This window comes from Ipomoea triloba, chromosome 10 (genome assembly GCF_003576645.1).
Source record: "Ipomoea triloba cultivar NCNSP0323 chromosome 10, ASM357664v1".
Classification (NCBI taxonomy): domain Eukaryota; kingdom Viridiplantae; phylum Streptophyta; class Magnoliopsida; order Solanales; family Convolvulaceae; genus Ipomoea; species Ipomoea triloba.
The window spans coordinates 27,688,631-27,701,525 of record NC_044925.1 but is presented as its reverse complement, the minus strand read 5'-3'; the positions used below and the strand labels follow the sequence as shown (position 1 = coordinate 27,701,525).

General features: G+C 32.0%; 1 protein-coding gene across 2 annotated transcripts; it reads left to right on the top strand.

Annotated features, from left to right (window-relative positions):
• The first annotated feature begins 128 nt into the window (after positions 1 to 128).
• On the top strand, positions 129 to 4,477 carry LOC116033693 (methylmalonate-semialdehyde dehydrogenase [acylating], mitochondrial). 2 transcript variants are annotated; one of them, XM_031276452.1, is made up of 19 exons: positions 129 to 384; positions 470 to 664; positions 810 to 881; positions 966 to 1,127; positions 1,231 to 1,309; positions 1,402 to 1,556; positions 1,716 to 1,779; positions 1,894 to 1,973; positions 2,062 to 2,127; positions 2,236 to 2,286; positions 2,377 to 2,528; positions 2,617 to 2,707; positions 2,874 to 2,954; positions 3,126 to 3,203; positions 3,320 to 3,355; positions 3,449 to 3,492; positions 3,579 to 3,657; positions 3,987 to 4,077; positions 4,192 to 4,301. In XM_031276452.1, exons 2-19 carry the CDS (start codon positions 596 to 598, stop codon positions 4,299 to 4,301), a joined length of 1,560 nt encoding a protein of 519 aa, XP_031132312.1. In that variant the 5' UTR covers positions 129 to 384; positions 470 to 595. The 2 variants fall into 2 exon arrangements, with proteins under 2 accessions (XP_031132312.1, XP_031132311.1); XM_031276451.1 differs by having other exon boundaries at positions 131 to 384; positions 567 to 664; positions 4,192 to 4,477.
• Positions 4,478 to 12,895: the final 8,418 nt, after the last annotated feature.

The window sequence follows — 12,895 nt, the reverse complement described above, 5'->3', positions numbered from 1 at the left end:
CCCAATGTGATGCTGACTGACATCCGACGTGGATTGCTCATTATCTGCCAAAGGCCCAAAAGGCAGCGAATAATGAAATATTTAATCGTTTGGTTATATCCCAAAATAATGAATATGAAAGATTCCTTAAACGTATGAAACTCTTATTATAGTTCATGTTCTTCAACTCCTTAATCCTTATCGGCTCAATGTGACAATACCCAATTAAAAAATTTTCCAAAGTTGTAATCTTTGATTCACTCTCTCTTTACTATACTCCAAATTGGCATACCCAAGTGAGAGAGTTGAGTACAGAAGCAAGGTAGAGGACTCCGGGGGACATCTTTATCGATTCCGATCACAGATTTCCGGTGAAAATGATGATGCAGTTCGCCGTCAATCGAGGTAATGGTTCTTTTTTCTTTTTTAATTCATAGTGTGTGTGTGTGTGTGTGTGTGTGTTTATGCGCCTTACTGTCGGATTTGGTAGGCGTGTCTGTGGATGCAAGTGGGAGAAGACATTGATGAATTTCTTCGGAGTTGAAGTTCAGAACCCTAATTTCAAATTGATTGTGCGTGTTTTGCAGCTAGAAAAGTGAGGTCTTTGAGTCCTCAGATGTATTGTCTTGCCAATTCTCATTTATCCACCGCTGCTGAGCCCTCGTGGAAGCATCGAACTTCGCCGGTCAGTTCTCCATCTCCCTCCCCTCTATATTTGTAAAGCTGTAATCTTTATGTGAGAAACAGTGGTTGTGTAGCTGATAGGTTTAGTGTGAAGGTTAAAGAGTATAATTTTGGGCTAATGTATGAATCTTGGTCTTGTTTATCAGAGGCTTCCCAATTTGATTGGTGGCAGCTTTGTAGATTCGAAGTCATTGGAATCAATTGATGTTATAAACCCAGTAAGTGGGATCAGTTAAGCTTACATTTCTACTTTGTTCTATTTCAAAGTAGTATCTTATATTGATGATTGATTAATGGAATAGGCTACACAAGAAGTGGTGTCTCAGATACCGTTAACTACTAATGAGGAGTTCAAGTCTGCAGTTTCTGCTGCTAAAAAGGCATTTCCGTCATGGAAGAACACACCTATCACGACAAGGCAGCGTGTCATGTTAAAGTACCAAGACCTTATAAGGAAGAACATGGTTAGTGTTGTCATTGATCTTAAAGTTCTCAATGTAGGAATTAATTTTTTTTCTCTCTGCTTATGATATATGTTGATTGGAGCTACTGCAATGTTTGCTCTAGGATAAGCTAGCCTTGAATGTTACTACAGAACAGGGGAAGACATTGAAAGATGCACAAGGCGATGTATTCCGTGGCTTAGGTTGGCTGCATTACTGCTTTACATCAGTTGAGGGATATATGTGACCGAGTTCAGCTCTCTTAACCTTTTTTTTTTTTTTTTCACTTTCAAAGAGGTGGTGGAACATGCATGTGGGATGGCAACGTTACAGATGGGAGAATATGTTTCTAATGTCTCAAATGGAATTGATACCTATAGCATAAGAGAGCCTTTAGGTGTTTGTGCCGGGATCTGTCCATTTAACTTCCCAGCAATGATTCCTTTATGGGTATGTAACTTGCTGAAACTTGGCAACTACGGGATTCATTAATATTGCCTCTGCAACAACTTAGTTGGGAACTTATTTTGTTTTTTTGCCAGTATTATCTGTTTTAATACATTTCTCAGCAAGTTACCACCACGTTTTTTGGCACATCAATGTCTGCAGATGTTTCCTGTTGCAGTTACATGTGGGAACACCTTTGTTCTTAAACCGTCAGAGAAAGATCCAGGTCAATCTGTTTATTCCAAAAACCGCAATGTATGTAGTCTCCATCTTTTGCAGTATTTGCTCCATTTGCTGATTCCATTTCTTCCCTTTCCTCTGTGTTGCATTTTTCTTTCAGGTGCTTCCATGATGCTGGCTGAGTTGGCAATGGAGGCTGGGTTGCCTGATGGAGTTCTAAATATTGTTCACGGCACTCATGTATACTTTGCTCCAAAGAAGTGATTATTATAATTAGTTTTCGTTGTTCGTGCCATATGCTGATAGTCACGATGCAACTATCTTGCAGGACATTGTTAATGCTATATGTGATGATGAAGATATCAGAGCCGTATCTTTTGTTGGTTCAAATACAGTGAGTAAAGCCTTCCAGTCTTGTATTCTCTTGCATTGATTTTCCTCGGGGATTATCTTGTATACATGTATGACTCTGACCAATTCTTGTTTCTTCTTTATCTATCAGGCTGGAATGCATATTTATGCCAGGGCATCGGCTACAGGCAAACGTGTTCAGGTAAGAAGGAAAGGGGCGGAGGTTCTTCTAACTCACTTCTAATGTCAGTGGTTAGAATACTTCCACTAACTAGCGTTAAAATATCTTCAGTCCAACATGGGAGCCAAGAACCACGGCATTGTCATGCCTGATGCAAACATTGATTCCACATTAAACGCTTTAGTTGCAGCTGGTTTTGGTGCAGCCGGACAAAGATGCATGGCGCTAAGTACAGTGGTCTTTGTTGGAGAATCAAAGTCATGGTACTCACCATCTAATCATTATCATTCAGCTTTATTTTCCGCAAGTTGGATCAGTTTAAATGATGCAAGGAGTCTGTAATCCTTGTAGGATAGAGGAATTGGTGGAACGTGCAAAAACCCTTAAAGTAAATGCTGGAACAGAACCTGATGCCGACCTTGGACCAGTTATTAGTAAACAGGTGGGTAAAACCGTAAAAGCAATAATGTGCACACGGCTATTTGTAGAACCAAATGAGAAGGAAAGAGAATAACGTGTACAAATTGGTATCTTTCTGTCCTTGTTTATCCGATAAACCAAGTCCCTGTTTTGATGAATATTTTGTTCTCGTCATCCTTCAACCACAGGCAAAAGACCGAATATGTAAATTGATTCAAAGTGGTGTTGATAGTGGGGCTAAATTATTGCTTGATGGAAGAAACATTGTGGTATGCTTTCATATTCAGTTAGCGCACCCATAGATAAGTTACATATATTCTCTACTTGCTATTGTATCGCTTAGCTCTTTTTGTTACTCCATATTATTCTCTCTCGTTTTTTTTTTTTGGGTAATCAAAACTATCAAGTTGAATGTATCTGTTCTCTCTGTTGGATAATAGGTACCAGGCTACGAAAAGGGTAATTTTATTGGCCCCACCATCTTGTCTGATGTTACTGCCGATATGGAGTGTTATAAGGTATAGTCCCCAACCGTGGAAGAAATTCTTAGTTTTTATATACACAATACACAACCGAAAAGGTTGTGAACTTCAAATCATAGCACACTAATGATTCTAAATACGGACTTTTACAGGAGGAAATCTTTGGGCCTGTTCTCATTTGTATGCAGGTTGGTTAGCATATTATATTCCACGCACATTAAGTTGTTCGTGCTATTATCGACTTCATGTTGAGTAACAAACTGCTTTTTGCTTCTCTTTAGGCTGACAGCTTAGAAGAGGCGATAAGAACTGTCAATAGAAACAAGTACTTCTCTATCCTTTTCATTTAGGAACTCGACATTCTAGACTCATGGCACGAGCATCTATAGTAACATCACCCTGCTTTTGTAGATATGGAAACGGTGCTGCTATATTCACTACATCTGGCATAGCAGCGAGGAAATTCCAAACCGAGATCGAGGCAGGGCAGGTAAGAAAATGATTCTATAGCATATGAAGCTAATCAGTTATGGCAAAGATACGCGAAACACTAATGTATGGATTAAACTAGACATAAAACTATGGTTGTACATATGAGTCGAAGCACAAGGTGGGATTTTTTTTTTTTTTTGAGTACTACTGACTCACTCTGTTATAATTTAGTATCTGTTAATAGCTACTTTCTCAACCTACTGAAGCACAAGGTGGGAAAAAAAAAGATATATGTTTCTGTTGGCAGAAACATTTGTTGCTTTCCGATAGTTACAGTCTATCTTGATTGCTCGTGTTTTTTCTCTGAACCGCACTTCTCTGCCTCAGGTTGGCATCAACGTTCCCATTCCGGTTCCTCTACCCTTCTTCTCCTTCACAGGCTCCAAGGCTTCCTTTGCTGGAGACCTCAACTTCTACGGTAACACCATTTTCTTGAAAAAACTTACTGCACTACTTTTTCAGAAATATGGCAATTACGTCTGCTATACTCTTTGTGACGATCTGTATTGTCTTTACCGCGGTGGATTTGTAGGCAAAGCGGGGGTTCATTTTTACACACAGATCAAGACTATCACCCAGCAATGGAAGGATTTACCAGGTGGCTCTGGAGTATCTCTTGCAATGCCAACTTCTCAGAAATAGATAAATTGACTATAGTCTCACTGTGGGGTTTTCAGACTCTGCTTAATTGCTTATCACAAACCAATCTGTTGGTTCCATTTGATGTTTTTATTTGCCTTGTAAACAAAAGGATGGAAGATTGTTTTGTCTGGTTTTTATTCAATAAGTCAAATCAGCATGCTCTTTTGCCATTTGAATTCGACTCTACTGCCCATCGCACTAGGTCTTCTTAGTGGATTGTTTTGTCGGTTTTTCATTCGTTAAGTGAAATCTGAAAGCCTTTCTGCCATGTGAATTCAACTATGCCGCCCATCGTACAGGGTCTTCCTAATGATTAATGTGGCCGGATTTCTCTCGTCATTAAAAAAATTGTTTTTGTTAACCAAAATCCACAATCTAATCACTTTATTTGATATGAAAATAAAATAATACAAAAGGCATGCATGCACCGTGCATGTATCTCATGCATTCCATAAATATATAATTTATTGGCAATTGGCATGCACCTGATGCACGTATAGATAATTTTCATTGTTAATCCATTTTGGTGGGCTGTATTGTTTACTTGATTATGACTTATAAAATATAATATCATATACACCAATAATAATGAGGTATATATGCACGCATCTGAATCATACATTTGGCATGCATGTTTAGTATATTTTCTCAATAGGTAATTGCATTAATTAATAATACAATATAACTGATTAACATATACATATCTATCAATACTTTAATTACATCAATAAAAATTCATATTCTTTGTTACACTCAATTATTATGCCTATTAAAAATTGATTAAAATTGCCCCCAAATAAATAACCAAGTGATTGAAACCAAAAATATATAAAATTAACTCATAAATATTTAGAAGTATATCGGTGGCTCATACGTGTATAGTAGTTGTCAAGCAAACTTTCTTTGTTTGAAAGAAAGAAATTATTGTAGATTTGTAGTCAAGCATGCTCCACATACATTAATTACTTATTCATCAATATTAATCATATCAATCAATATTACTTCCTTAAATTAGGCAGGTTTGGAGGAAACTTGCATGAATATTGGTAGCAACCATTCAAAGTAATTAATTTGGCAAAACATAACAGAAACAGTCTGTCCTTTGTCTGTTTGCTTAATAGTGGCCCCAAAGATAACCCTTTTTTGTCAGAAAATGATGATAGGAGTATTCTCATAAAGTAGAGTTGATGTCACGTAATCACGTTAATAAAAATTTATCAGGTAAAGAAAAAGGGAAGAATAAAAACTATGATCAGCATAACAAGTTAACATAAAATAAAAAATGAGAGTTAATGTAATATTACACTTCCTCGTCAAACAAGAATAACCGTAAAGTTTTTCAGTTTTCCAATTAATCCTCATTTTCCAATTACTTACAGGTGGCCGAAATTTTATTTTTTATTTTTAACTCTAAATATATTTTAATGATTGTAATTGAAATTAATTCAATGATATTCATCATGTTAGCTTTTTATTGATAAATAATATTAAAGATTTTTAAGATTTCTTTTATTCAATAATCGTGGTCAATTAGACATCCAATCAATTAAAATGTGTAATATATATATATTGTTGATCCATTCATAGATGCTTCATTAAACCCTAGTCTACTCAAAACTTCCTAGGAATCCTAGCTTTCATTTTGTGAATTATTTTGAATTTAATTTAAAGAATGAGTTTAATTTAATAATAATAATTTGATTAATGACTAATTCAAGAAAACAAACTTTTTGCGTGTTGACCACCTCCCCAGAAAATATTAAACAAGACAGGCCAAGATGACCTGGTGCAAAACACGCAGAATTAACCAACTTGACCAAACAAACAAAATACTATATAATATGCATCCAAAATCAATGTTCTGTCAGGCATATTAGGATGCATGTTTGCATTACAAGGCAACAGCCGAGTGTTTTGTGCACAACATAAGCTAGGTTTCCTCTCAATTAAAATTTTAAATTAATAATTAGTTACATTACACGCATCATATTTTACGTGTATGTCTAATTCGATTATTTTGTAATAGACGTACTTTAACTCTCCAAGAAATATATGGTGTTACAATACCTAATTAATTTTCGTATTTAAGTGAAATTCTAAACTGATAAATAGATTATATTATATATTATAAGTTAACTTAATGTTAAAATAAATAAACGAGTCCATTCTCTCTTTGTTTCATCTCTTTCTGCTAAAAGCTGATGAGTCATTCTTCTTTTATATCATCTCCTAATATCCCTCCTTTTTATTGCTAGCTAGCTGCTCCAATTTTCAAGTAACTTCTTTTCCACTTTCCTTCTGCTTTTCTTCTCCTTTATTAATTTACTAAAAGAAGACAATATGTTGAGGAATGAGGAAGAGGATGTCAAGATCAAGCTTACTACTACGTGCATGCATCAAAAGTTATAAGTAGTAGTAGTGGATGTATAATTATTTTGGGCAAATTGTTAGTATAAGGGTGACGGGCAAATATGAGAATGTACACGGGATAAATTTCGTTCAGGTGTAGTAGTCTACTTGTAAATCATACAAGAGAGATAAACTGTACTAAGAAGGCTATCTATGTGCATCAAGCTCAACTAAAAGAGTATTAGCAAAAATTGAAAACGTAACATTCAAGTACGATAATCGTGTTTTACCTATTTACATGACGATTTCTTTTGAGGCAAGTAACATTTATTGTTATTATTATTGTAACCAGCTCCATACAGTACTATACCAGTAGGGTTACGTTGCGTTAGGGGTATTATCGTACGTGGTTACAGCCAAATTAAAGCGATTAATTGGCTCTAAATATTATATATGTAACGTATCGTAATGGAACTTGAAAACAAATTGGCAAAATTTATTGAATTATTTGTTTTATTACACAACCGTTGAAGATACATACCACCTGAGAATTGAGATATATGTCATAATATAAGAAACAACAAACTAGTTTTCAAAAAAAAAAAAAAAAAAAACTAGACACATACACACACGCTACCACATCACTATTAACGTTTGAGTTTTAGTTACAAGTCACGTTATTTAACGTATTATTTACTACGTACAAACATTTTGTCAAATAGCAATTTTTGAAACATTTGGATTAATTACTAGATTTTATTTATATTAGTTTTTATAGAAAAATAACGGTTTTCATTCATATATTTATACGAAATCGCAATATGAATTTTTTAATTGTTGATGTAAGTATTGTCAAGCTTTCAATTTCTTTAATTTATAAAATGGTCCCGCATCAAATGTATTGTCACATTTTCATTGCAACGTGTTACGTGTGAAGCCTATTACTTTAATATAGGAATAATTTTATAAGTTGTTATTTTTAAACCACTAAAATTGGGCATATATCAATTTACAAATATATTTCAAATAAACATATTAAGTTGTTACAATTATCACAAATCTTATCATCAAATTAGACCGAATGGCCCTCAAAAGAGTGGTCATCAATTAAGTGGTCTCGTACCTAAAGGTCATAAGTTAAATTCTTGCCAACAGCCCAACACCCTCTTAGTTGACCTTATCGTCACGCAATGTTTTTGTAGTGTGGTTTACTGCGTAGTCTCGAGTAGTGCATGATTGTGGTTTTCATTGTCATCCAAAGAAAATTAGGCCAAATACAATATGGATTGATATAGACTTCACAATAACTTTAGTAGCTTAGCCATTAATAAAGAGACGCGGATCGATAAGGCAAACAAGGCCATTATATTACAATAATGTTTAGTATGTATCTTTATTTACATGTTCAGTTTCGTGAAGGCAAATAAAGTAAATGAATTGATCGAAATAAAAGTAAAACCATATTAAGAAAATTGTTTGAAAGCTGCAGTACGTGTCGTCATATATGCATGCATGCATTCAACTTTAATTTGCCTGCCATTTATTTGTTGCTACATACCAATCCATTATGATTTATGATTCATGCGTGTACCACTACCAAGTTCCCACATTTCTTGTTTTCTGCAAAGGACAACCTAGCTAGAGATCAAAGATTAAAAAGAGAGAAAATAAATGGTCAAAAGGCATATGTCTTAGACTCTTGACAATGAATGCATATAGCACTGGCTAGTCGTAGTGGTTGCCAAGCCACCAGCTAAGTTGTGGTTTATAAACAAAGGGAATTGAAAGTGCTGATCCTAATGGAATTTTTTTGAGTTATTAGTAAAAATTGTTTCATTTTGTTTAATTTAGATGACTTAGAAGATGTGGTTTATCTTGCTTTACAGTTATAGCCAGGTCGATTGATCAATTCGAAGAAGTTTAATTAATAGGGAGTAGTTTAGTTTTGCTAGCAGCATCAGAGTACATGCAATGGTTCAATTTTTATATATAATATGAAGTTAATATCATATCTCCAGTAGTGATTTCATCACGGTTTTTGAGAAAAAGAAAGATAATAGGGAGGAGAGAGTGAAAAGAGAGAAGGGGGTGAGGTTCTCCTACAAATATGAAGTTTTTGGCGGTGAAGTGGGCCCCACCATGAGAAGAAAAGATGTGCCTCACAACACGTGAGGCGCAACTCTCGAGCCCAGTCGAGCACACACTCGCGGGTGCGTAAATCTGTAATTTTTTTTTTGTTTTTTTTAAAGATTTTTTTCTTCTTTTTTCTCTCCTCCCATTTTCTCTTCCATAATCATACCTGCAAAAACTCCCAAAAACCCCAACTATTGAGAATGCCCTAGGGTTATATTGTCAGCATCGATATACAAGCACTATCTATGATTCATTCCAAACTTGGCCTCATTGGTATCCTTAAAGAGCATTATTTTCGATCACTACATAATCAACATTGATTGGGTTGAAGAAAAAGAATATAAATAGACCATTTTTAGAATTAACAATTAACTTAATCAATATATTAAGGAGTAAAAAAAGAAAAAGTAAAATATAAATACAGGTAATACAAGTCAAGGAATTGTATGGGGCAAGATTTGCTTTTGGAATTTGACAAATTGGGTACGGTATTATTTCTAATGTCTCTCAAAGACTCAAACTAAGAGCAAAGGTGAATGTAACGTTGGACAAAGGTTTAGCCTAAACATGGTGTTCATAATCCATGTCCCGTGGCTTTTGACCACTCCGTAGAAATTAGGTCTCAGTACACTACAATATAAAGTCCGAAAAGTGGACTGACCATACGGTGGAAATTAAATTTGACTTGTCTTTAAAAAAAAAATAAAAATCGTATGCCTTTTGTTGAAAAGGTCCTTTGGACAGTCCTTTTCTATATAAGCCAAATAAAATTCTAAGGATTCAAAGTAATATTTTAAAAAATATATGTAATTATTTATCTTGAGCTATAATTTCACCGAATACTTTGTAAAGTTATTGTTCTGTTTTTTCTTTTTTTTCCCATTTTTTGCTAAGACCTGCACGTGACCCCTGCACCATATAGAATCTTAGATCACGTGAAAACTTCCACTTATTCTCCAATCAAATTTCCAAAAATTAGTGCGCACTCGGAGACCGGAAAGGTGGGACCGTTGGTGGATTCCATTACTCCCACCAAACTTTTTAATTTTATCGGTTACAAATTTTGCTTTGCTCCCACCAAACTTTTTATTTTATCGGTTACAAATTTTGATATTAGAATTCGGTTGGTAATTTCCAATCAATTAAATTTTTTAAAAAAGAAGTATTTTTCAAAAATATATCTGTCAATCAAATTTCTTATATTTATAAGAAATTTTTAACATGGCAATATGACACCAAAAAAGTATAAATATGTAATTGAATAAAGTTGGCCGATTCTCAGAAAATCACGAAAAAGAATCTCACCCCTGATTTAACTTCCTTGATATAATGGAATATGATTCCTATTGACCTAAACATTCTTAAGTCAAAGATTCTACCAAATGTGAGAATAGTTTTCCTACCTTTTAAATTCCTAAAAAAGTTTAATTTCAACTTTCCTAACTAATAAATGCCTTCTTAAAGTGATAAGCGTAATTTATTTAAATGGCTTATCAAGGATTAATAATGACTCTTTCAAAATATACTCTATAGAGATAAAATACCTCATTATTATATCTCAGCTTCCCCCATATATATTTGAATACGGGTATCCTTTTAATAATAAAATCTTATATAGTATTAGTATACATGCTTTAATCTATACTATATATAAAAACAATTTCCTCCTCCCTAATTTTCCCCCCAAAACTTAGGGGTATTTTGGTAAAATTGTTTATTTTATTTATTTATTATTTTATTAATTATCCATCCTATAATATTATTATGGTAATATGATAATGATAATATGATAATATGGTAATATTGTTAATATTAATGGGTGATGGGTGATTGGTGATATATAATTGATAATTGATAATATGGTATATGGTATTATTCTTAATATTAATATATTAATATATAATATATTAATATATACTAATATTAATTAATTAATTGGTGATTATTTTAAAAAATAATAATTAATTGGTGATTGGTGATTAGTGATATGGTAAGATTGTTATATATTAATATTAATATTAATATTAATATATATATATATATATAGGTGATTGGTGATTAGTGATATGGTAATATTGTTATATATTAATATTAATATTAATATTAATTTTTATATATATATATATATATATATATATATATTAATATTAATTAATTAATTGGTGATTGGTGATTAGTGATATGATAATCTATATCTATATCTATATATCTATATATATCTATATAATTGACATGTAATTAACTATATTAGAATGAAAAAATTATATAATATTGTAGTCAAATTTTTACATGTCAATCATCTATATTTACATAAAATTAAAATTAATTATACTTTCCTTTTGAAAAATCTTCCATATTATGTTTATCCTCCACTATATAATGATGAGAAATGACTCTTCTCTCACAACGTACCAATATCTGTGCTTTCACTATTAGTTAGAGATCTATAATCTGTAATTCTACGAAGTCGAAGATCGAACTTTAACACGCGTAGAATTGTTATGGTATGCGGTATGATTTAATTTTTAGTTGATTCATTCTGCATGTTGGAGATCCTTATGGTGTAGTCTGCATTCCATAGAGTATTTTGTAGTACTGTGATTTAGTTTGATTTTAACAGCTCAATATGCTTTAATTTTTGCTGATAAGGTTCAAGTAGCTAGGCCAATTTTGCCATGGGCGTATCACGTATGTAAAATTACAATTTTCAGAGTGATTGTAGTGAACAATCAAATGTTTTCTATAATTATATATTTTAATCACATTACTTTGATTGGTAATTTCTAATGGAAAAACATTGTATTGTAACTTTGTATTACAAGATTTTGAATGATAATACCTTATTTAACTATCCATCTTTTTAGTTGTACTGTGCAAAATAACTAGCAATCTACGGATGCTCATCTATATATTGTAGAATTTGCAATCTTGATCTTCCCCATTTACGGATGCTCATGTAATTCGGTAAAAATGGTGGTTACTATACTTGAATAAATCCTCAATTATTCATTCCAATTGTTCGTTTTATCATTCCAATTCTTCATTTTATAAAAAATGGTGCATTGGAAGCTAAACATGGGTCATTGTATCATTGATTGTTGATTCCAATTATTACTAATCTTTATCATTAATTGCACAATACCAATTCACACTTATTAGTTAAAAAATGGTGATTACTATACTTGAATAAATGAAATAATAATATTAAATTTTGTAGCCTCGATTTAAAATCTATTATGTTAATATAATAATAATAATAATAATAATAATAATAATATAATACTCCGTAGTAATAATAATCTAAAATTCTTAATATAATTTTCATAATATTAATAATAATAATATAATAATAATAATAATAATCCATAACTCTTAATATAAGTTTGTAACTAAATTTTCCTATTAAATCTGTTTATAAAGGTAATTATAAATATAGAATTGAGAAATTCCTATGATATTTTAATTAATTGATATTATTCCTAATATATTTTATCTAAAAGGCTTCTTTCCTTTTTTATAACATTGTTCCATATGTTAATCCGTTTAATATGCTAATCTATATAGGTAATTACCATATACTATTTACCATCTAAATAACCCGTGGTAATTACCAACTGTATTTAACATCTAAATTTATTATGGTCATTAAACATAGAGATTGCATTCTTACGATAATTTTATATATTTTTACTTCAGATAATGTCAATTACTCGTGCATTTCATTTGATTACTTTTGAATAAAATCTTAAAAATTATGACAACTAATGAATTAATATTGTTGTTCGTAATATAAATTTTATCAAATCAGTTAACGAAATTGATAATACACGTATTACATCCATAATTAGAGGAGATTAACAAAATTATGATAATTATTTCAATTCACGTATTATTATGCTAATTCACATATTATTACGTCCATACAATTATGTAAATTATTTCAATTCACAGATTATTACACATAAAATTATGCTAATGGTTACTTTGGAATAAAATCTTAATAATTATAGTCATTGAAAAATTAGATCAAACATTATACTTTTATTAAACGGTTTTTTATACTTGTCGTATAATTTTATCTAATCAATTAAAGAAATTAATGGTACACATAT